We start from the raw sequence: 26033 nt of genomic DNA, 5'->3' as shown, positions 1-26033 counted from the left end.
TTTACAGAGAGAGTGGTGAGGTGCTGGAACAGGCTGCCCAGAGAGGCTGTGGATGCCCCGTCCCTGGAGGTGTTCAAGGCCAGACTGGATGGGGCCCTGAGCAGCCTGGTCTGGTATTAAATGGGGAGGTTGGTGGCCCTGCAAGCAGCAGGGGGTTGGAGATTCACGATCCTTGAAGTCCTTTCCAACCCTGGCCACACTGTGATTCTGTGATCTTTCCATTTGAACATTCTGTATTATGATAGACCTTTTTTTTCTTTTTCTTCTATTATTTGCTTATAGTTATTGCCTCACATAGAATTAGAAGGCATTGTTTTTAGTCTTTCATCTGCAGAATAATGTTTTTTACTGAAAATATGGCACTACATACCATTATCTTGCAGTTAAATTCTTCAGAAATTTGAATGTGTACAATGATACCTAACAACTGACAAATGATTGACATTTTTTCCTGAGAAAAAGGACTCCTCCCACTCTTCAGTGTGCATTTCAACTCAATACATATTTTCCAATCTTCCAGCTAAAAAACAAAATACTTTTCATTTCTCTGACTTTTATTGTTACCTCCTGGTCCATCATTTTCCCAGCTAGTGAAGAGGGACTAAAAAAAAGAAAAAAGGAATGAAATATTAAAAGAAATTTAAAAAAAAAAAAAAAAAAAAAAAAGAACATGGCTTTGGATCTTAATCTTGAAGCCAAAAGTTTCAGTTTCTACCATACTTAAATCAGCATCATGCGAAAAGACTGAAGGTGAGTTCTACGTACAGGAACTGATTTTACTTTTGACTTGGAATTTCACACAGTCAAGCCTGAGAAACCATTTGATAAGAAGACTGGACACTTTTTTACAGAACTCATTTCAGCCACAATCTGCTCCTTGTATCACTTCTGTTTTTAACATTTTTCAAGTTTGTATTTCAAATATTCATTTAGGGACACCTTGCTGGCAATTTAATATGCTACCATAACTGTATTCTCTGCCCAGAGGTACAATTTCTCTCAGAAAATCCTTGCAAGATAAGCGTACAAAAACCTAATTCCAGGAAGATCACAATCCCAGTGGCTTTATAGAGAAGCACTAAAGCTTTTGATTCTTCTTGCTAAAGCTTTTGTTGCAAAAACTAAAGCAGGTTTTCTTCCCCCTGCTTGCAGAACATGGCACTTTAATGGCATGTACTCTATATACATATCCAGTATAACGCTCACCAGTACTAGCGGGGGTTAATAAACCTATAGGAACCTAAATAGAGAAGCTACAATTTACTCTTCTTTAGAGGCTCTGTGGAACACAAATAAAAAAAATAAAACAAATAAAAAAGATAAGTTACACCTTCTCTCAGAATCACAAAACAAAAGGACCTCCAGAGTCACCTGGTCTGTCTTTTTCAAGTGGGGACATCTAAAGCTGCTTGCCCAGGACTATGTCCAGGCTCCTTTTGAATATCTGCAAGAGAGATGGGAGAGAATGCACAATCTCTCTGGACAGCCTGATGGTCACAGGGAAGTTCCTGTTTTCCAGTCTGTGCAAAATGCCTCTTGTTCTGTTGCAGAGCACCGAAGAGTCTGGCTATGCCTCTTTTGCACCTTCCCTTAAAGTACTTGCACACATTAAAAAGATCCTCCCTGAGTGTCTTCTTCTCCAGACTAAGCAGTCCCAGCTCTCCCTGTCTTTCCTCGTAGGAGAGACATTCCTATCCCTATCCCTTCATCATCTCTGTGGCCCTTCACTGGACTCTCTCCAGCATCTTCATATCTTTTTTGTGCTGGGGAGCCGAGAAATAGAGTACTCCAGGTGAAACCTCACCAGTGCCAAGTACATGAAAGGATCACCTCTCTTCAGTAACAGACTAACTCAACAGCACTAGAGTATACTCAAACACAGATAAATGTGTGTCACACTTAAATTAAAATTTCTCCTCTTTCCTACTGAAGAATTCAAGAATCAATATACTTTTGAATTCTCCTTTCCAAACATACAAAATGAACTACGTTCATTTTGATTCTTAAACTGCTTCCAAAATACAATCTCTCCTTTGTAATGCTGAAGCCACCAGTAAAATTCAGGCATTCACAAAACTGTTCAGCAATACTTAGACTTACTAAGCAGCGTAACGCAATTTGGTTTTGCTTTCCCTGTTTCTTCTGTCACTCTTGCCTTTTAGATCATCCACATTTACTATGCTTACTACAGCGTTCTCTCTCCCATACTGATAGTCTTCTGTTACACTCATGAAATACATCTTCAAACCACTCTACCCATTCACAGTAGATATCTTCCTTCATATCAGTTTTTGCTAATTATTATTCTAACTCATGATTTTCTGAGCTACATTAGACCGACTCATTGCCTGCTTATTAATGAAATAATATTTGAATTTAAAATTCTGTCTGCGATGCTGTTAGTAAAACAGTTTTCGTGTTAACAACAACAGAATCTTTTTCACAAAGTAATCTCCAGCACAGAGTGTTTAATAAAAATACAACTGAAAAACAGATAAGTTTATGCATTCAGTATAAAAGAATAATGAAGATGTAATACTAATCACTCCAAAAAATGGGGGAAAAATACAGATTTTTTTTCATAGGAGCCATTTTCCTTAGATTATTATAATTACAACGTATTTTTTGCTACATATCAGAAGTCATATTTGTAAGTAAATAGATAAGGAGTAACCCAAGGCAAAAAAAGATTACAAATAGTACAGTTTCTGTTAATGCAGAAGTTGTAAACCTGAAGCTACTTTAAATATAATAAGGGATTAATTCATTTAATAAATACTTGAAACAAGTTAGAGAGCCCTGCAGCAATTCAACCGCAAAATGCCTAGAAAAACAATCCGTGCTGCTGCCCTCCAATCTCTTTTGTTATTTTCTAGCAGCATATTGGCACAACTGACAAAAGAGCTGTTAATGATACATGCTGGATGTTTCTAGTCAAAGAATACTTAAACATCACTGCTCCACCATCGAGCAATGCCAGAAGTCAGACCAACACACACCCCACAGTGTCACCAGAAGATTTCTCCAGAACATTTTAGTACGTTTCACTAAGTATTGCATTAAAAAAAAAAAAGCACCATTATATAAAGTAATTCCCAAGAGTTTTACATTTCTCCAGGGTAATTATAACGTGCTGCTGAGAATACAATTTCTTTAACCACTTCTAACTATTCTATTTTCTTTTCTTAGTTAGATAATTGGTTTTCTGTAATTATGCAGACATATTCTACTTTATTATATAAAGCATAATCATTCTTTAAGATAAAGCTTTTATTTTGTTTGATGTAGTAATCTCTATTTTGAATTCTTTTAACCTTTTAATTATCTAGGTATTTGTTTTGAAATGCAACTTCACAACGTAGTTGTAATGAAGCATTTTAACAAAGTTTATACCTTTCCCCTCTTTGTAAAACATGTTGTCTTTGTGGCAAGCAGGCAACTCACAATTCCAAATAAAGAATACTGGAAATTTTCCACTTGCATATTGTCCTCTGATTTCACAAAACAAAGTGCTACTGCCTATTATTAAGTACAAAGATACAAAGATTATGGAATTAAAATACTCATGGATTTGTGGGCTTTTTTCTTCCCAAGAGAAATAGAGGTGCTTTGGGATTTGCACCTCCATCTGCTAAAGTGAAACAAAACCCTGAAAGGAAATATGTGCATATTTAGCTTTACTTAACATAAGCTGTACCTATTCATGCTACCTGTAGTTAAATGCATGTATATATATATACACACACAAAATTTCACTCATAAAGAATATACAAGTGTTGTCAGTTGTTAATCAATGGCACTTAAAAAGTGATGACTCAGTAAATTTTTGTTTGTGTTCATTAATTTGTGTTCATGATACTTTTCCTTTCTTTAAATGACCATTTTCATTAATGAAAACACTGGATGTGACATTCTATTAAGACTTGTTCAGAAATTCAGGTTATTTTACTGAGTGTTTTATTTAAAATGTAATAACAAACATTAATTGTTCACACTGCTCCCTCTTGTGAAGCTTACCTCACATTTGCCAACACTGACTGTAATTAATATCACACTGACTATTCAGTGATTATAATACATACTTGACTAATGCCGAGGACTGATGACCACATATGAGGGTCTTTCATAGTTAGTGCTGTAAGCAAGACAACAGGTCATGCCAGAAATCTTCAAGTTTGAAGTCTTGATATAACAGAAAGAACAAGACAGAAGGAAAAAAATACAGAAATAATTTCACAGACAGTGATCATACTAAATTACCCATTGACTTGCCACAAACATCATGAAAAATCATAGCAAAGCACTCACTCAGTCAATTATTGACAAGAGGTTTTGCTGAATGGGCGAATAGTGAACACCCTTAACACTACTCAAAACTAAACTGCAGCCTGGACGTAAAGACCTAAAGAAGTCTGATCCAAAGATTAAAGCATACAGATCCAAATAAACTGATGATAAAGCTGTCAGTAGCAAAGTAAAACAGGAACAATAACAAAGTACAAAGAAACAATATCAGAAGCAAAATTGCAAATATTTTCAGCTAGCAATGGTATGCCAGAGATATGTGAAGATTATTACTTGGAGAGAAACAAATTGGTCTGGAAGACAGCAGTAGATATACCTTTAGTTTCTAGAGAGATCATCCTTGAATTTTCATTTACACAGGATCACCATGAAAAAAAGCTGCAGATGTAAACTGCAGACTGCCATTCAGTAGAACTAGAGCTTTAGAAAGTAGGAGGTGCAAATCAAGTGAAGGCAGATAACAAATCAAATTGCTAGGGAGAAGAGATGCAGTAGAACAGCAGAAATGAAATCGTAGAAAGGCTCACTGCTGAAACAAAAAGAGGAAGGACATGTGAAGTCTCTAAGAACTGGCAGCAGAAATCTCACTGGACAGTGCTTGCTTAAAAACCAAACAAGCAAAGAGCCCCTCTAGAGAACATGATATTCAAGGAAGCATCAGATCTTCAGCACAAAAACTGAAGTAACCAGTACTGAGTGCCATCAGTGTGCACCTTCCACAAAACTACATCCTGGAACTTAACTAATCTTTTATTATTATTATTATTAAACATTTTTCTTGTTTTACTTCATTTGTCTCTCAGCAAATAAAGGTATCTAAAAATATTTCTGATTGGCTTCAGAATAAACTTCTTTTTAATCATTTTCTCAGGGATCTGCTGGAAAATCCTGGAGAAAAAAAAAATCATTTCAAGACAAAAAAGCAGAACTATAATTTTAAGAAATGCTGATAAACATTTATACTGTTTTTCTAATGTTTCTCCTTTTTACTGATTTTTACACAGGCATATAGTGATATAACAAGGGGGAATGTTTTCAAACTAAAAGGAAGATTTAGATTGCACGTTAGGGAGGTGTTCTTTATTCAGAGGGTGGGGAGCCATTAGAACAAGTTGCCCAGAGAAGCTTTGGATGCCCCATATCTGGAGGTGTTCAAGACAGGTTGGATGGGGCCTTGGAAAGCCTTACCTTGACAGTGGGAACTCTGTCCACAGTAAGGAGGTTGGAATTGGATGGTCTTTGAGGCTCCTTTGTTATATATATATATATAAAAAATCTGCATAAATATATCTATATATGCATATACACATGCAGATTTTGATTACATTAGAGTATAAGTTGTTTTAACTTGAAACAGCTTTTTGGCAAGAATATGTCTTGAGACAAAAAAAAAATAACAGCATAGTAATTTTTGCTTACGGGGGATTGAAAATTATTTTACTGAGCTGTGCAAAAAAAAAAAAATGCTCCAAGAGCTTGTTTACTTCATAATCTCTAAGAGGACAATAGCTATAACTAGAAAAATATGGCTGCCTTTGTTATCATTCTGCAAAGTCACAGAATGCTTCCAAAAATTTACAGATTAAGATTCTTCAGCTTGAGAAAAGAGTTGTCAAATGAAATGGAAAGGATATAATAGTGTTCTATAAAATCAGGGATGGCACGGGATAAGGAACAAAGTGACTATTCACTGTCACACATGGATGAAGAGAAATCAAGTGAAATTAAAAAGTTGCTAAAAGAAAAGCATAAGCATGTTTCACATAATATGTAATTAAAACAATGGAACTCATTACCACACAACACTGCAAATGAGAAATATAAAAATAAAAAATAAGCTGGATAAATTCAGATCTGCTGCCAAGACTAGAAAAAGAAAATGATCTGCTTTTATTAACTTATCCTCAAGCACTGCATGATCATCCTATCAGATAATTAGATTCTTGAATTCTCTGTTTTCTACTGGAATAATTTAAGCATCATGCTTGCTATCAAATTTGCCAAAAGCTGCATTACGTTTTAAACTAACTATAAAGCAAAGGTAAGATTTTGCTTTTCTCACATCTAAGTCCATACCTGAATTTCAGGCAAAAACTTAATTGGTCTGAGAAAGGCTGTAGCGAGAAAATTAGGCTGTCATTATAGAAGTGTACGAACTACTCCGGAAATGACTTTTTCTAAATGTAAACTGTTCATTTTACTATAAATGAGAAATAGCTCATATAATTTACTTAGCGCACTTTCATCTCAGTGGATTAATCTTTCAAAGAATATCAGATTTTAACTAACAACTCCTTCAGTCTTTATATCTTTTATTTATGGTACCATATTTAAGCACAAGTGTTCACCTCCAAAAAGGAAAGATAAGAAAAGGAAAGTTATGTTTCTCAAATCTTTTTTCTGCACAAGATAAAGATTGAACAGGAGATCAAGTTAGAAAGAAAATGGTAGGAATGTACGAAATCTACCTGGATTGCAGCCAGATTCTTTTGTTCCTGTGATGGAGCTTCATGGACAAAACGCAGCCAGTTAGAATGGCGTGGATTGCTTGCATCCAGGATATAAAGGACTTCACCTTTACTGCCACGAACCTGAAACATTTCAAAATAAGGAAAATTAACATCTAGCACATCTACCAAACACACTAACACACAAAATATTAAGGCTTGCTGGTATTCAGCAAATGAATCTCGCATAAAACAAGTATTCCTCTTTATGCTTCTTTATACCAAATACAATTATTCCTCATACAAGAAACTCATGGGCCTCAATGGGATGCACCCACATGTACTGAGAGAGTATGTGTATTGGCAGAGGTGATTGCTGAGCCACCTTCTATCATCTTTGAAAGATCTTGGCAAACAGGATCGGTGCCTGAAGACTGGAGAACAGCCAACATCACTCTAGTCTTCAAAATGGGCAAGAAGGAGAATTTGGGTAACTACAGGGCAGTTAGTATCACCTGCATCCCTGGAAAAGTGACAGAGCAACCTGTTTCAGATGCCACCTCCAAGCAATTGAAAGAAAAGAAACTTACCAGGAGGAGTCAACATAAATTCAACAAGGGGAAATTATGCTTGACCAACCTGGTAGCCATCTATGACGTCATCATTTGGTAGGTAGATGGGAAGAGAGCAAAGAATGTTGTGTACCTTGACTTCAGCAAGGCATTTGACATCATCTCCCACAACACCCTTGTTATGAAATATAGAGTATATATATATATAAGTGTTATGTAGAGTATATATGTATAAGTGTGGAATAGATAACTCGACAGTGAGGTGGACTGTGAAATGGCTGACTGGCAGAGCTCAGAGAGTTGTTATCAGCAGCATAGAGTCTGGTTGGAGGCCTGTAACTAGCGGTGTTCCCCAGCGGGGTTCTGGGTCTGGTCTTGTTCAACATTTTTATCCCTTCATCCAGGTTGTTGATTGAGTCCTCCCTCAGCAAGTCTGCTGATGATACAAAACTGGGAGGAGTTGCTGACACTATGGAAGGTTGTGCTACCATTCAACAAGACTTGAACGGACTGGAGAGTTGGCAGGGAAAAACCAGATGAGAATTAACAAGAGCAAGTGTAGAGTCTTGAGCCTAGGAAGGAATAACCTCATGGATAAGAAATAATCTGCTGGAGATGAGCTCCATGGAGAAAGGCCTTGGGGTCCTGGTGGTCAACAGGTTGGCCTTAAGCCAGCAGTGTAGCCTTGTACCCAAGAAGGCCAATGGTATTCTGGGGTGAGTTAAGAAGAGCGGAGCCAGTAGGTTGAGGGAAGCGATCCTCCCCCTTTCTTCTGCCCTGGTGAGGCCACATCTGGAGTACTGTGTCCAGTTCTGGGTTTCTCAATTCAAAAAGAAAAGGGATCTCCAAGAAGAAGTCCAGCAGAGGGCCACAAGGATGATAAGTGGCCTGGAGTATCTCCCCTATGAGGTCTGTTCTGCTAGGGAAAAAGAAGACTGGGAGGGGAGATGAGAAATATTCATAATTATCTAAAGAGAGATGGGAGGCAAATGGATGAGGCCAAGCTCTTCTCAGTGGTGCATAGCAATATGACAAGGAACAATGGCCTAAAATTGAACATAGGAAGTTCTGTAGTAACATGTGGAAGAACTTTTCACAATAAGAAGAGCAATGGAGCACTGGAACAGATTGCCCAGAGAGATTGTGGAATCTCCTTCTATGGAGATATTCAAGACCCATCTGGATACTTATCTATGCAACTTATTGTGCAGTACCTTCTTCAGCACGGGGATTGAATTCAATATCTACTGAGGTCCTTTCCAACCCCCGTGCTTGTGTGTAATTCCAAATCCAGAAAATACCATTTCAGTATTGTCAGCACTACTGCTAACGTAATTGTACCACAAATACTAAATATCACAGAAACTCATATTTTTTCGAAACTGTATTTTGTGATGTGAACTTCCCTCCTAAGTCTCCCATAGTGTTTTTTCAGTTGTTTTTTTTTTCCTTACACACATCAGAAAAACTATCTTCAGAACAGTACAAATGCATTTAAGCATTTCGCATACCCTATTTTACAATTCAGCTGAACATCTTTCATATACACCTATTCAAGAGAAATATAAATATGTAGCCCCAGTGATTATCAGTCAGTCTTAATTTTTTCAGTCAGAGAAGAGAGAGCTCCAAGAACACCTTGTACCAGCCGTCTGGTACCTAAGGGGCGCCTACAGGAAAGCTAGAAAGAAACTCTTTTTGCAGAGTGTAGCAACAGGACAAGGGTTAAAAGCTTAACACTAAAAGATGGTTGATTTAGATTAGATATTAGAAATAAATCCTTCACGATGAGGGTGGTGAGACCCAGAGAATCTGTGGATGTCTGGAGGTGTTCAAAGCCAGGTTGGATGGAGCCCTGGGTAGCCCAATCTAATGGGTGGCAATCAACAGCGTAAGGATTGCAACTAGATGATTTTTAAGGCTCCTTCTAAACCCAAGCATTCTATGAATATATGCTGGCCTGAAATAACGATTTCAGTAACAACAAACTGACATACTACATAGGTGAAGGGGCATAATTTATTTGGTATGGCAAACAAACACGCTCAGATTTTGTTCACTAAGTGAAGAATCAACTTTTAAAAGTAGCGCTGTAGAACTGAAGGCACATGTAAGCACAACAGCTTTAACAGATGAATGAGTCATTGCACTGTTCCAACTCCAGAGCATCAGCAGTAGTAGAACCAATGTCTCCAAATAATATTTACTAATAATTGTAACACCAAATCTAACAAATTATCTGATATTTCTGTTAGCAAATGTTTTAAAGAAAGAATTACTTAAGACACAATCTCCACATCAGGAGCTTTTGCATATCATCGCAGACCCACAGAATTTCTATGATTGCGACAAAATACTAGTTTGCATTGTCAAAACTAGGAATAGAAGGAGAGACCTAATTTTAATCAAGAGATTCTTTGCTCTTAAAACACAAAGAAATACTGCTGAAATAATACAGCTCCATTTATGACATTTAAAAATGGCTTCCTTGTTTTCTTTTAAATAGTGTATCACTTGAATCTCTCTGAAACAGAAGACAGAAAGCCATGAAGAAAGGTCACAGGAACTACAAAAATTCCATATGATTTATTTATATGAGGAACATATTTTCATCCATCAACAAGAAGTTTCCAGAGTAAGTATTTCCTAAGAGCTAGGGATTTCAGCTATGCAAGATCAAAATTAGATTGTCATCATGGCTTTGTATTTAAATTGTTCACATTCTTGCTGTATTTGTTTTTTACAGATGCAATATGTCTTCAGTATGTCTGCTTAAGTTACCTACACTTCTAAGATATCGTTAGAAAAAAGAACTGTATTTAATTATCATAATTGCTGATGACAGCATGTTGTTCTCATATTAATACAAGAAACCTACTGTGGCTCTGCAAACAAATATAAGTCTTTGAAATATATTACTGTTGTTTTAAAGGAAGACGTATCTTAAGAAGCACATATCATGAAAAGGTGCCAATATTTTAAATTTTAAAAGTTATTCAACTTTCAAATGCACAGATTAACCAAAGCCAAAAGTGTCAAATCTACAGACTTAAACACACCTGGAAACAATATTATTTAACACTAAGTGGTAGAACACCTTCTCTAGAGAGGCTGCTGGATCATCTTTCTTGGAACTAGTCAAGAGTTGTCTAGACACAGTCCTAGAAAACTGGCTCTAAGTGGATCTGCCAGAAAAAGGGAGTTGGACCAGATAACCTCCAGAGGTCCTTTCCTGGCTTAGCTATTCTGCAATTTGCTGATTATTCCACTAGGAAATAATATCTGCTCCTTGCTGGAACTGCTGGGTTCACCAGTAATTTGGGCAGAATAACTGCAAACCATAAAAGTGAGTCTTTTTGAGAGTGAGACTTTACACAAAAATACATGTAAATGGTGTATTTACCTTTTGAAAAGTTCCCACCCCCTTCCTCACAGAAGTATTGCACCAATTATATTGTAATAATCACCCTCTTCGAAGCACCCACAGAGCAAAATTTCACTTGGCCTGGTTAACAGTGAAGATGAACATCTGTGAGCAATTGAAGTCAAGCTAATGGCTCTATGACTTAACTACAGCTACTACAGACTGCATTAGGGAGGCCCACCATGCATGTCCTATAAAGGTTTCCATCAGATCTTGGGATTAGAAAAACAATCAAGATCCTATTATGAAAAGCATACGTTACACAACTAGCTTTTCATCCATTCTCCTGCATTAACTTGATTCTTAAACTATGTAGCAATGACTTATATTCACAGCAGCAATACGTAGTCATCTCTGCCAATCCATGAAGAGATGCCAGATACAAAAAGACTTAACACAGAAGGAAATTATTGATAAAAGAATACAATAAATTCTTCAAAAACATGCTATATTTTCTATAGCTTTTTTTCCACCTCATAAAGAAATATTGCATTAAATGCACAAAGGTGAGGAAGGGAAAAAAAATAAACACAGTCAAAACATCATACTTAACACAGACTGGATTGGTGATATTTACCATTCCTTTCCTCACCAATTAGATGGACAAGTGTGTGTTTTAAAATGTGTAAATGGTCTTTGAGCACCACAGCAGAGAATATCAAACTTTATCTATTTATTTTTTAAAATCCAACAAACAGACTAGCTCCTGCTTTGCAAGTATACTCTTCAAACTAAAAGGCAGTACAAACTAATCATGGTGGTTAAACAAAATAAATAGTTAGACTCTATAATATATTCAGTTGAAAGTAAGTGTACTTAAATATTATCCATACTGAACTATTAATGAATTGCAATGACAATTGGAGTATGTCCCAAAGGACGCACTCTCCAACAGCAGCTCACTTGAGTCCTCAGCCAGCCTTTTGCTTTGTGACACAACCACCAAACAAGAAAATCAAACTAGTGAAATCAGATAAACAAATAAAAAAATAAAACACTTTCACTTGGCTCATACTTTTTCATACTTTTTCATACTTAGAAGGAGACAGGATCAAAAATGGCTGTCACTAAAGACAGTCATTGCTCTACTGGACCACAAAATTCTGCTAGCCACAGTGACTGGAAATTTCTTTCTGCATTCCCCATCAGCAGCACTGAAAAGCATGTATGATAATAGCTTCAGTTTATCACCACAATCCTGGCAGTTATGCAAGCTGTAACAGCAAGAGAAAAAGAAAATAGGAAGACTGTCAAGCTGCTTATGTGCTCCACAAAAAACTTAAAGATACTGCAATTTCTCTCTCTACTCCCACAGAATAAAGACTCAGCAATTAATTTTCCAGAACACAACAAGCCAACTCTTCATTATAAATAAGCTAACATTTCTTGGCCTTGTTTATATGTTAACCCTCTTTTACAAGTATTCAGACGCATATCCTTACCACTTACTGCTCATGAGACCTGAAGAACTAAACAGAAATCATTCTGCCACAGAATTCCAGCCTGCTCCCAATCTCCTTTCCCATCACTGAACCACTCCAAGAATCTTCAGGGCTACTTCCCTACCACAACTATTTCTTGTAGGAAACTGTTGGAAAACAAAGGATACCTTACTGGGGAAGGAAGTGAAAAACACTTTTGTATATCACAAACTAAAGCAGAAAATGTTTTAAGGAGTCTTTTCTTAAATAATCTGCAAGCAAATAGCTGCATTTTCCCCAGAAATCTGAATGATTATAGTGTTTCTTTCTTAATGGCTATCAAACATTTAGAAAAGAGGCACAAGATTTTTACAACATTGAGGTTCCCTGAAATTTTTCTTAAGTAGGATCAATTTTTTAATGCTTGTGAACATATTCCTATTTTAATATTGTTATATTTGAACCTGCCACCTGTCTACATTAGGCAGCTTCTAAATAATAGAGAATTTAGCCATCTTCATAGGTTGACAAAGACCTAGAAGTACATAATATGCTGATGATCAACATGCGAAAGCTGTTAAAAGAGCTAGAAATAGAACTGAAAAGCCTGGGCACAAATAGATGATGGCACATTGTTCTGTGGTCTTTTGTTTGTTTGTTTCTTGGTTGTTTCATTTTTATATAGAAACAGGACCTTATCCTTCATTCCTCTAAATGAAGAGGTATAAATCCAAAAAGGTTGATCATGTCTGCTGTAGTTCAGTAGACCACCCTATTCTAGGATCCATTTAATTCTAAGGCCCTTTTGACAATCTTGGTCAAGATGTTCCTGAGATTTCTGTAGCCAATGGAGATAAGTTGGAGCTTCCATTTACTACCAGGGAGAAATGTTAACAGACATGCAGTCATCCTTAGTTTCACAGGCCAAATAATTAAGTAGCAATTCCCTTCAAATTTAAGTATAGGCAAAGTGGCATGAATCCAGAACAAGGTTCAAATTTCATGCCTCAATTCATGGCAAGATATCTGTTTTACTACAACACCCTTAATATTTGGTCACCACTACAATTCAGCATCTAAACTGCATTCACATTACAAAAGCACCCAACAAAACACCTAAATAGGATGTATTTGAGAATTGTCCCCTTCACATTTAACACATAAGATGTCAGTTCAGTCAAATATCTTTACAGTAAGATGAAATATCTGACATTCACTGCCACCATACAGGTGGGTTTACCTCAAGATCAACCAGGATAGCACCAGACTATACTGCAATAGCAAATATTGTATCACTATAAAAGTATTAGGGGGAACAAAAATTGTATAAGCTACCAGATGAAACCCTACAAACATCTCAGTAATGCCTAAGATGCTCGTAGTGCCCATCCACACCATCACTACTCCATCTGCCAGTATTTCATGATGCACTGGAATTATCTACAGACTTTCAAAATGCATTCAAGGTGTTACATGTGCTACGTAGAAATGTTCGTGAGTGCAATTGCACCATATTATGCACATCTGTCAAGAAAAGAAGAAAAAAAACTTCATTGAAAATAAGCAGATGGTCATCCTTGCTGAAGGCAGTTAACATGTTACCTGCTTTCTGGGAAACCATTTTCTAAATGTTTTTTTTTTGTTGTTTTTTTTTTTTTTTTTTTTTTTTTTAATTTATAAAATCTATGTTCACTCAAGTTCTGTATTCTCTTTTTTTTTTTTTTTTTTTTTTTTGTTAATAATAATGAAAACATTATTCTTATTGTTAATGGTGTGAAACAGCTAGTTGCAATGCTTCTGCATCCTGAGTTTCAGACCTACTTCACGGAATAGAAACTCACATTTTAATGTCACTATTGAAAGTATTGAAGTAATAATTGAAAGAGAAACTTAACACAGCAGCTGCTGTGATGTGATGAAGAAATATTGGCTCATAAGTGATACACATTTTCCTCCAACCAAAACATAGAGCAACATTTTTTTCATACTAATGAATCTCCTGCTGGTTCATGACATTATTTGACTTTGTCAAAGACAGAATGGTTTACAAGTTTTCATTCTTAGACTTTCACAAGAAGGGTTGAGCTTTATGCTTACTATGAAGATATGCAAGTCTCCTGAAGCAATTTTGGTCTGACCTTCTATTATGAATTCAAATCTGAGTGCTAGCACCTCCAGCTATCCAAATGGACTTTTTAAGAAGTTGAAGACATTCTCAGACACTTTCAGAGCTTCTCATCACAAAAAGATCATTAAGGTCCTATTTTGACTATTAAGGTCCTACAATGGGCTTGTTTCAAAAATCACTATAAAGACTTCAAAGTCACACACTTAACAATGATAAAGATGACTAAAGTAAGGTTTAAAATAGGTCATTTAGGAAATCTAGCTACATAAACAAACTAGTAAAAATATTAATGACTATTTTTAGATACCCATCTGTCTCAATTGGTATTAATTCAATAATACCAAGAATCTATGACACAAAATCGCAACTGATAGAGGGGAAATATCTCTGGAAATCCCAACATCCATGTCCTACTTTTGTTTGGCAGAAGTTGTCTTAAATTAACTTACTTTCAAGAGCCTCCAAAAAGTACTAAAAGCAAACAACTTTAAAAATATTTACCGGGAAGCTAGTCTTCACACTGAAAAAAAATAAAGACCATATTGCTAGGAACTAGATTTCCAAACAACATTAGTCTTGAGAGTAAATTCAGAAATCTTCAAATTATTATTTACTTTGCCATGAAATTTTGAGCAAATTCAACTTAATGCCCTATATGCAAAAGCTTTCCTATACTAGAACCACACTCTACTACCAAGATATGGAAGAAAAAAGCAACGTCATTAGTTTCAATCACTCAATTTCTCATACCTCAAACAGCAAACATTAAAGCTTCAACCAAAAGCTAGTTGCAGTTAATAGAAGGCTTTATGCTACCTTCATTGTAGTCTGGTGGTTTTTGTTGTTGTTGCTGTTAACTGAAAAGTTGTTAACTGTCACTGCAGTTGGAAGTAGCATAAACATACCTTCATTTCACTTTTTAATATAAATAAACATAAGTATTAGCTTCCCTGGAAAATCTTTTTGCTTGCATTTTTCTGCTCTTGGAGTCGATGTACCAATGAAGACAACCATCTTGGCAGATACACAATAACCAAACGTGAGATGTGTTACGTGTTAAGTGTTAACACGATGTGACACCCCTATCCTGAACATTCCTCCTCAGAAAGTCAGAGTATCTGAAGAAGGACTAGGTCTTTCCAGTCTTTCCTGTTTTAACATTTACCAAACCAAAAAGTTATGTTCGTCACAATCCAACAGTTTTGAAAAGAATACCACTTTCTCAGTTAGGAATAGTAAACAAAATAAACTGAGTAGATATCCTCCCTTTCCATCCTGAAGGGAACAATAAATATTAAAAAGGATATTTGATCCTCCAGAGATAAAAACCTCCATGAAATTTAATACCTAAAGATTATTCTGTTCTTGCCCCAGAGAACTTTATCTTCAAGCAAATGCACATAATTTCAAATTGCTCTTCAGTTACACTAATAAAGACCAACAAAGAAGTACTTAATCAAGGCGCTAGTGGGATGCTAAGAAATCTCACAAAACTCACAAATCATCAGTTGTAACTAGCTACACTTCTAACTAGTACAACATGCAATTCCATTCAGATATAGTTGCACAGGGGCTGAAGCACAGTTGGAAGGTGGCTCATCAACAGCAAGAAAGAAAAAGCACAAAGTCATCCAAACATTTTCTGGTCTTTTTTATTATTCCTAACTAAATGGTTACTGCAGCATCAAATGGTTTTCATTTGTCCATCAACTTGTAAATAAAATATTTCAGCAAGTAACTATTTACAAAGGTAGCAGTAACACCATGTATGATCCCTCAATCCCACCCCAATCTTCTGGAGCCTTTTGCATGAACAGCTCAGGGGCAGACAAGCAGCACTATGCTGCATTTTATTTAAACACAAATCTTATTGTTTTTAGAACCGTTTTTAAAATCATTTGACTCAATCAATTCCTTCAGGTTCCATGTTTTCCCAAAGACCAAAGAAAAGCATAACACAATTCAGGCTGGATGGGGCAAGCTGATGTATCTGCAGGTGTCCCTGCAGAGAGGTTGGGCAAGATGACCTTTGAAGGTCCCTTCCAACTAAAAAGATTCTATGATTCATGAATTCCATCTCAGCATGATGTCTTAAAGATGCCAACTCACAATGCTGGTCTTGGAGAAAGAGCTTGCTCAAGACAGGTCATGTCAGAGACCACTATTCTACACCACTAGAAATGCATGCAGTAAACTTCCTTACAGAAAATCATTTCACAATGTTGAAGAACTTAAAAATCACATACCAAGAAAAAAAAAAATCACAGAATCACAGAATCAACAAGGTTGGAAAAGACCTTCAAGATCATCCAGTCCAACCATCCACCCATCACCAATAGTTCTCACTAAACCATGTCCCACAACACAAAATCCAAACGTTCCTTGAACACCTCCAGGGTTGGTGATTCCACCACCTCCCTGGGCAGCCCATTCCAGTGCTTGACCACTCTTTGAGAGAAGTAGTATCTCCTAACATCCAGCCTAAATCTCCTCTGGTGCAGCTTGAAGCCATTCCTCTAGTCCTATCACCAGTTACATGAGAGAAGAGGCTGACCCCCAGCTCACTGCAACCTCCCTTCAGATAGTTATAGAGAGCAATAAGATCTCCTCCAAGCCTCCTCTTCTCCAGACTGAACAATCCCAGCTCCTTCAGCCACTCCTCGTAAGACCAGCTTTTAAATGCTCCTTTAAGGTTCATTTTTACTTGAGCTTTGAAAAGATTCTGCTATTTAGCTTTCTTTCTTAAGGTGCCCTCTCTGAAAGTATTTTTTTTTTTTAATGCAGTCGGACCATGAGTTCAGGGCTTAAAGTTCCTTCATCCAATAGTCATCAACTTAATTATTTTTAATATATTTGGTACAGCTGACTACACACAAACTTGGCTGGTTGCTATGACTGCCTCCCACAGTCTCTGGAATAACCATTTACTTGGACTGTTTTACTTTTTACTTTCTACATTCCTGGTCTCAATTTTCAACTTAAGACTACTCCCAGCATGATTCAAATTATAATATAAAGTTCGTGTTCAGATCAACTTCAGTAAACATGAACAACTTAGGCTCAAACATTCAGGAAGTCATAAAATTTGGTATGCAGGAATCTTTTCAAGGCTTTCAAAACTAGGTTACAACAAGATATTATGGAACGGTTTTAGAACAGCTCATAAAAATCTTATTTTCTGGTTTGCTGTCAATGGGGTCATATTAGTGTCATCAATAAATACACGTATTTCCCTTTTATTTTCTGACTTACAGAAACAGATAAATCTCATTTAATCATCAGCAATGAGACATCTGGAAACTCATATGGCTTTCCAACCAACTTAAAAACCTATAGGAGCTAGAAAGCTCCCATAATCCACCTACCATCCTTTCTAAAAACCTTGTTCTAGCTCAAATATTTTATTAATTTAAAATAAACTGCAGAAACATTATGAAAAGGCAAGTAAGCCATGGCCTATTAACACATATTCAGCAAACATCTGTAATAAAAGCACCTGTATTATTGTTGTTTTTTCAGCTGAGAACAAACAAGATAAGAACAGTTGCTCTTGATACATAACCAAAGGAATCAGGGGAATGAAAAAAAAAAAAAAAAAAAAGAGAGAGAGAGAGAGAGATAAACAAAAAGAGAGAGAGAGAGAGAGAGATAAACAAAGGTACAGGAATTCATAGACTTGAGTTAATACTCATCTAGGGATATTTTTGCCACTCCATCACTGGATTTAAGCTGAGACTGTGTTTAACAAAATGTGCATTCAGCTCTTAGTATTCTTTCACATGTCATTCTACTGCATTGAATCTATTTATAGCTCTGCTAAGACTATAACAACACTGTGCTCTCTTACAAGGTTCTCAATGATGTTAATGTTGGTTTTTTTTGTTTGGTTGGTTTTTATAAATAAGTTTGGTTTGCTGTAATGTGGGTTGATTTTTTTTTTTCAATAAATGCATGGATAATCCTCTAAGGCAGATGTCAAGCCTAAGTTTTTGCACCGTGCCATACAACACCATACAACATCCAAATAACCATCATTCTTCCATGCCTAACCACTGAAAACCAAGAAGCTTCAAGAACCTTGAAAATGAGTATCTTTTCCGGTATCAGTGAGGACTAAATGTGCTTACAGTTCAAAGTGTTCATCCAGAAAGAAAAAATTAAAAAGGGGGGGGGAGGAGGGAGTGAAATTAGGCTCAAAGAACTACAGCAGAAAAGAAAGATTATAAGGATGGAACAGAAGTACAAAAGCAGGTGCTTCAAACAAGTTTAGAATAGCCCTGAAAACCCCTGTACCTTCATTTGCGCATAGCACCAGGTTTTTATTTTGCTAAAGATCTCATACCTACACAAAGAATTACAAATGCTGGTAAATACAAAAACTTTCATCATACTATTTATCTTGCAATTATCATAGAATTACCAAATGCTACTAAAAGCATCACAGTAGACAGTGTGCTATATGAGCTGGCAGCTGTTGGTAAGCATACATCAGTACCTCGTAACTGACAACCATCTTCCCATATTCAAATGACTTGAATCATTTTCATTTTCTTTCACATTATTCAACAATTTTTCACAGCACTGTTATGCTTTCATATCTTCACATTTCACTGATAAGAAATTACTATTTGCCATTTTCTTCTTAAAAGAAGCAATTTCTCATTCTCAAAATAAAGTCCATGAACATTGGCAGTAAGTACAAAGACTAGTTACAGTATCCTTAAGCCTTAACTTAAAAAAAAAAAAAAAAAAAAATTAGATTAAAAATTAATTCTGGGAGCAGTTTTTGCTAAGTGTGATGATGTCACTGTGGACTACTCACCTCCCACATGAGCCTGCAGTCTGTGTTCTCATCCAGTTCCTGAGGCATTCGCTTCTCCCCTGCAAAGGGGCCAAATTTTTCACCCTAAGAAATGATTATTAAAGAAAATGTATCAGTGGACACATGGACACACACACACACAAAAAAAATAAAATAAAATAAATAGCCAGTGAATTTCCAAGCTCCAGCAGAGGTCTCAATTTTAGCTTCAAGTGGAAAAGGGCAGTTTTCCTTTGGAAACCCACTATCTGACAGAAACATGCACAACACTGTGAGTTCAACTTCTAGCTCATTTACACTCTTTTTACAGCTTGGTGAATCTCCTGAAACCATATTTCCTCTTCACACTTAATTTCCAATTTTGCAAATAGCATTTTTTCAGATTTTAAATAAGGGTTATATTTACAAGTCAGATTTCTTCTAGGATTCTCAGGAATCACCTTGCAGTAGACATCCTACTAAATGCAAAGTATCTGACATCTGGTAAGCACAAAGCTTTCATTAGATTTATTTGCAGGATTATTTGCAACACTACTTTTTGAAGTGCCACAAATCAAATCACTAAATAGTTTTGAGGTTTTGAACACACAGAGGGATTTATTTTAAAAAGTAGGAGTATGCACACTTCTGTGAATTAATTCAAGCCTTCAAAAACAGAATTAAAATGTTCTAACACCTGCTAGCGCTAACACATACTGTGAAAACATCCACTGATATGTCCTTCCAAATGTCTTGGGGTTTGGTGTTCAGTGTTTTGGTTTTTTTCTTTTTTCCTTTCCAGATGTCATGTCAGCAGCAGGGTAAATTCTATACCCAGTGCTTATATAGATCTAACGTTTTTTTTCTACTTGTTCTTATTTGCAATCATAAACCATACAAACTGGAATGCAGAATACTACTTTCCTTTAGGCAGTATTGAAATAGAAAGGCTCTAATATACTTTAAGGCATTACAAGTTATAACTACACAATAAGAAACAAATTTGTTTCATCTTTACAACATTTTGGCTAATAAAAGGATCGATCTTCTCTGAAAATATCCTCCCGCAGGCACATTCCACAATCCTAGGAACAGTCTGCTGCACATTTGCCCTCTTCCTTCCTTGCCAGTGTGTACAGTGTCAATGAAGAAGTGGCATGGAAGACCTACAGGATAATTCCTCCTAGAAACAACCAACTAAATTTAAAATAATAATAATAATAATAATCTGAGGAGGTAACAAGGAAAAACAAAATAGGCATTGAATAATAATGACACAGAATTGAGAAGCAATAGTTTGAAATGTGCTCAACAAAGATATCATTAGAAAGACCAGCAAATAAAGGAGCTAAAAAGACAAGAGCACCAGAGAACAATTGGAGCCCAAATCATGAATGGGGACGCAAACATGGGCAGGGTTAGCAAATATTAGCAGGGACAGCAAATATTGGCACTGCGAGGCTTCAGCTCCTTCACTTCCCTCTGTTTTCCATTCCAGCTAATCATAAGAAGTCAACGGTCCTCTCCTGTCAGATTACAAATCCTAGGATTTAACGTTCAAACTGATATTCCCTTCTTCTTTCACTCTATTTGCAATGAAGGTGAAATTTGGTCAGTACAATTACCTGTGCACAGCCACCAATGTCCTCATCTTCTCCTGAATGCCCTCCAGAAGCACAGCACTGTCTAACAGGGGCCATGCAGATGTTACAAGGGGGGCAATTTGCTGTGTTGTTCGCTTAGGTTAAGGAAGAAGTCAAGATGAGAGCAGAGTAATTCTGTTCTAGAGCTGTATGGTCCTTTCTAGGGTCAGTGAAGATAAGGTAGGCCCTTCTGGAGAAGATACCTCATGCCAAGCTGAACTTGCTTTTCCCACTTTTTTACAAAGCATCAAATAGTTTTAGTGCAGAAAGGAAAATAGCTCACTACAACTGCTGAGCTCTGAAGAAGGGCAAAATTGCATCTGCAGAATCTCCGGTTACTTGTAGCAATTATCAAGATGAAAAGAACTATTGTTTGACTATAATATGGATTACTTCTCTTCTATGGAAAGAAAAAGATAAATTCTCCATAAATTTAATACAGAAATAATTTAAGCACGTAATGAATACAGAACTTTCAATAACTGGTCTCCCAGACTCACTTCAGCAGCAGAATAACACTTCAGTGAGCAGAAAGTGATGAATTAATTCCTTAGCTACTTTGGAAGTTTCCACAACCCTCACCTCAGTAATACTTTCATCCTCATAACTGAAAAGATGCCTAGCTACCAGATAAAGCACCTACAGGATTAATTTTACCCATCACTGAACCCCGCATCGCCTCTGGGGTGAAACACAGCAACAGCTTAGTAGTGCGTGCTGACTGAAAACATGAAACACCATATGTCATTCCTAGCTCAACTACTCCAAGGTAATAAACCTCTACTGCAATATGTTTGAGCCCTTCTGGAAGCTCAGAACAATAGAGAAAGCAAAAGGCAAGATGCCCACCTCTAATATAAAGAGAACATAACGTGAACTGGAGATGATTCAAACTTCCAAGTGCTTTTTACGGCTCCTCAAACTTGGACAGAAAGCAGAAATTAGAAACACAAAACCTGGGATCTAACAACACAAAGGCCCATGGGGATAAGCACCATTATTAATTCAGCCTTAAAGATGATCTTTTTTTCCAATACATCAATTAGTCCTAGCCAATAAGCACACTGTCATACTGAATATATAGATCAGAAACATAGTAAGACTTCCTCACAGATCAATAAAGCAGTCTGAAGTTATGAAAGGCACATCATTCAAAAAAAGCTGCTTTTCAGAACGTGACAAATCTTGTTCCGATCTCAGCAGAACACTGAGAAATGCAATAGCTCTCATTATTATACCAGGGGTCTTATCATACTGGTGCTGCAGCCAAACTCCAGATGCTGGAGAAAAAAAAATTACAAGAAAATGACAGCTTTTATAAAGGTCACAAAACAAACCAAACAGATTTCACTTTTACACCTTCAGACAAAAAAAAAAAAATAAAAAAAAAAATTAAAAATTGGAAACATAGCATAATGCCTGAAGGCACAAAGGCAGATGGTAGGTAACAGCAGTTCAAAACATACCATTTCCAAAATTTTGCAAACACTTTAATATTCAGAGCATTCTTCATGAGTATTTAACATTTGGACAGTTGTTACTGCAATTTCTGATCTAAGATCATCTGAAGTGTGTTTGACTTTCAAATACAGCTGTGTATTATATCCTATTCATGGGAAATAAAAGAATTACAGAATGGCCCAGGTTGGAAGAGACTTCAAGGATCATGCATGAATCTCCGACCTCCCCGCCACAGGCAGGGCCACCAACCTCCACATTTAATACCAGACCAGGCTGCTCAGGGCCCCATCCAACCTGGCCTTGAACTTCTCCAAGGGACGGGACATCCACAGCCTCTCTGGGCAGCCTGTTCCAGCACCTCACCACTCTCTCTGTAAAGAACTTTCCCCTGACATCCAACCAAAATCTTCCCTCCCTCAACTTAAAACCACTTTCCCTTGTCCCGCCATTATCTACCCTTGTAAAGAGTTGACTCCCTTCCTGCTTATAAGCTCCATTTAGACACTGAAAAGCTGCAATGAGGTCACTCCACAGCCTTCTTTCATCCAGGCTGGGGCGCAGCTCAAGAACACAGATTTTATTTTTCAATCAGCGTCATATTCAGCAACTACTCTCAGTCTCAGAGTTCTGAAGAATTAATTACCAATTAATTACTTGTTTGACAGCTGTTAACTACTCTGTATCAAAGCCATGAAGCACAGTACTGCTGCCTCACTCATGACTGGGCAGGGGGAAAGTTGAAAGCACTTCAGATGTGATTTTTTTTCCATGGGAAAAAAGTAACACACAGCCTGGTAATATCCAGTGTATTATTTGTGCTTTTTATACATCTACTGTTCTCTGAACAGCTGAGGCCACCCATTGTGCTTAGTTCTTTAACCATTTTTAGGAATTCTTGTTCTAAACAACGCCCAGTTTTCATAGGGCGACTCAGAAGCTGATTCCTCATCTTGCTGAGAAGCAAAGTCAGGCACATAGTTCTGACCAGGGCTTTTGCATACCACATCTGTTGGTGCTAAAAGCACAGAGGATTCAATGCCAAACAAAAACCAAATCCACAATAAGTACTTCGCAACATGCTCCTAAAACTCTGAAAGATCTTACAGTCAGTGTCTCTGCCTTTCCTTTCTGCTTTTCACATGCAGTACACGTCCCACTGGCAACTTGTGGGTTTTGCTAGGACGTCCTGAACAAGGAGCTCACACTGACACAGCTGTGCAAGCAGAGCTCTGACAGCATATACCTGCTCTGTAAAAAAAAAAAAAAAAACAATTCAGAAACGATATGGAGCAGTTCTAGCAAGAAAAAAGATCTATTTTTCCTAGCATGCAGACCTAAGGGTTTGATTTAGAACAGTATAAAGGAAGAGGATTCAGACTTTCAGCTGATACTGACACACAGATATTAATTTTGGTCACTTTCACTCTCGAGTTCATTCCATTTCAGAGTCCAGGGATGCATGTGCGATAGCAGTCTACAACTTTCCTTCATGTGTGAATTCCCAAAGGTTTAATATGAGCGTTCAGACCGTCAGTGGAAAAAAAAAAGCCATTAAGCCAACCGATAAAAACCTCAATCCCCTTCTCCTCCTTTTATCCCTAAAGGAGGCCTCAGAGATGAGGCACATCTACCCTACGGTGTTTAAGCCCGGTGGACACTGCAACACCTGGCAGTCCTCCCAACCAAGTCAGCACCAAAACCTGGCCAAAGATGTAAAGCAAGACATTTACAGTAAGTAGAAGTGCACAGAAATGCAGGGTTCACAACTTCAGGTATGCCTCTAGCGGTTGAAACAAGTTGTTTAAACGTGTAAACTGAGCAGTTTTAATAGGGACTCCAAACGATTAAGAAGTTTTCCCTTCAGTCATTGAACACAAGGAGCCACGTCCTGTTTAGGACAGGAGGGATTTCGGGTAGCTGCAGTCAGGGGGATCACACTGTCTCGCTCCAATTTATAGGAGGGAGATGAGGTTCTTTAATGAACAAGCAGCCCGCAGCAAGCTATTGCTCCCCAGCAAGCTTTGAGACACAGAAGTTAACAGAATAGTCTCTTACACACACCCTCCCCAGTTCTGGGGACGCGGCCCCGTAGTGAGGAATTAACCCTTCGCCCGCCGGGCTGCAGCGACTCGGATGAGGCAGGAGCCTGCGCACGACAGACGGGCACGTCCGTCCCCGGGAGGTCTAGGCGAACCCAGAAGCACGAAATAAAGTCGTGACAGGCTGGGAAAGCAGCAGCCCGCAGAGCACAGCCGCCGCAGGTAGCCGGGCCGGCCGTCCCGCTCCCCATTCCCGCCCAGGCACGCCGCCCCGCTGGGCACCGGCCGGCTCCGGGCAGAGGGAGCCTGGCCGGGCGGAAGTGGGGCGAGCGCCGAGCGAACAGGGCTGAGCCGCCCCGCTCTGCCGGGATACGTGGCAGCGGCTCCCCGCCGGGCCGCGCCGCCGCTCCCAGGCCGTCACCCACCTTCTTTACTTTGCGGGCCGTGTAGAGCCCCATCCCGTCCTGCACTTTGGACGACTTCAGGGCAAACCTGTCCGGCACGTACATGCCCAGCATTTTGCACCGGGCCGGGCCGCCGCCTGTTAGCGGGGAGGAGGAGGATTCCCGGGGACTTCCATTGCACCGGGGGAGGGGGCAGGAAGAGGGGCTGGGTGCGGGACTCGTCCCGCTCCCGAGGAGGAGGAGGGAGGAGCCTACCCGCCACGACCTGGCAGAGGCGGCGGGGCGCCGGCAGGGGGCGCGCGCGCCCGGCGGGGCAGCGGTCGTTGAGAGCCATTCGAGGGATTCGCGCCGTCGAGGGGCTGGCTCCGCTTCCGCAGCCACTGGTGCAGCCTTCTGGGTCGGGGCTCGGCTGTTCTGAGCAGGTCAGAAGTATTGTCTCTGGGCCTAGGGAGCTACGAAGTACTTTCCGCAAGCACTGCATTTGTTCAATATCACTCGGGTTTACCCTCACCACCTCTCGCCTTAGCTTAGGAATGCAGACTTTGGAAATCATGTAATTCTTCACTTAGGCAGATAGTTTTCAAAGAATACCAGAAATTTAGCAACCCTAAAGGAACCCAAAAGTAACACTGTTTTCTGTTGAGAAAGCAAACTTTCCAATATCTGGTGACATATCCAGCAGGGGTATTGTGTGCTGACCAGCGCTACGCACAATCTAGTTTGAACAGGGAAAAAGTTGTTGCACTTCAGTTGTTTGCTCTGATCTCACCAGAGTGCTTCCTTTTCAAAAAGCCACAATGCCCAGCACTGATTTTTTTTTTCTAGAAAGCTGATTAATTTCAGTTGGGATTTCTGTCCACATCATACACATTGCCGTGCTCATACAATAAGTTGAAGTAGAGACTGCTGTATTTGAAAAGGGATTTGTTTGCATCTGATTATGCAGTTAGAAGCAAGTACAAAGGCTTGTGTGGCAAGCACAGGGAAAACATCAGAAGAAAAAAAAAAGGTACATTTATAAACAGTTAAAGATGCTTCAGTACTCAAAAGCAGACCCCTGGAGCATGGTGGTCCTCTGCTTGGTATTCTTCCAGAGACATTAACAAATGGATAAGTAGTAGAAGTTCAGTATTCAAAGTTTCTAATTCTCAAAAAAGTAGAGAAAAAATCCTGTACTGGTATGAAAAATGTCCCAAGAGTCAAAAAACATTGTTGCAAGAATGACTTTGGGAATGAAAAGAATAATTGGGCATGCAGCTTTAAAACCTAGATTTGATTAACTAAACAATTAACAATTTTTAAAAGGTATATATGTAAATAAGAACTGTAACACCTTAAAAACAATTACATTGAACAGAGAGGAAACAAGTTGTCTGGGCCTACAGTTG

The 26033-nt window shown here is 38.1% G+C and overlaps 1 protein-coding gene across 2 annotated transcripts in view; it reads right to left on the bottom strand.

Moving 5' to 3' along the window:
• Positions 1–24854, bottom strand: part of PRDM5 (PR/SET domain 5) — an 84489-nt gene extending 59635 nt beyond the window's left edge. For both annotated transcript variants that reach the window (XM_042871352.1, XM_042871353.1), the window contains exons 1-3: positions 24667–24854; positions 19120–19203; positions 6774–6896 (exon numbers count right to left, since the gene is read on the bottom strand). In XM_042871352.1, coding sequence (XP_042727286.1) covers positions 6774–6896; positions 19120–19203; positions 24667–24759 — 300 coding nt within the window. In that variant the 5' untranslated portion in view covers positions 24760–24854. The remainder of the gene's footprint in view (positions 1–6773; positions 6897–19119; positions 19204–24666) is intronic.
• Positions 24855–26033: the final 1179 nt, after the last annotated feature.

The sequence above is a fragment of the Lagopus leucura genome, unplaced genomic scaffold (genome assembly GCF_019238085.1).
Source record: "Lagopus leucura isolate 7727_CA_CO unplaced genomic scaffold, USGS_WTPT01 Super-Scaffold_100004, whole genome shotgun sequence".
NCBI lineage: Eukaryota > Metazoa > Chordata > Aves > Galliformes > Phasianidae > Lagopus > Lagopus leucura.
Note: the sequence above shows the minus strand (reverse complement) of the source record. Positions and strands in the feature narration are given on the sequence as shown.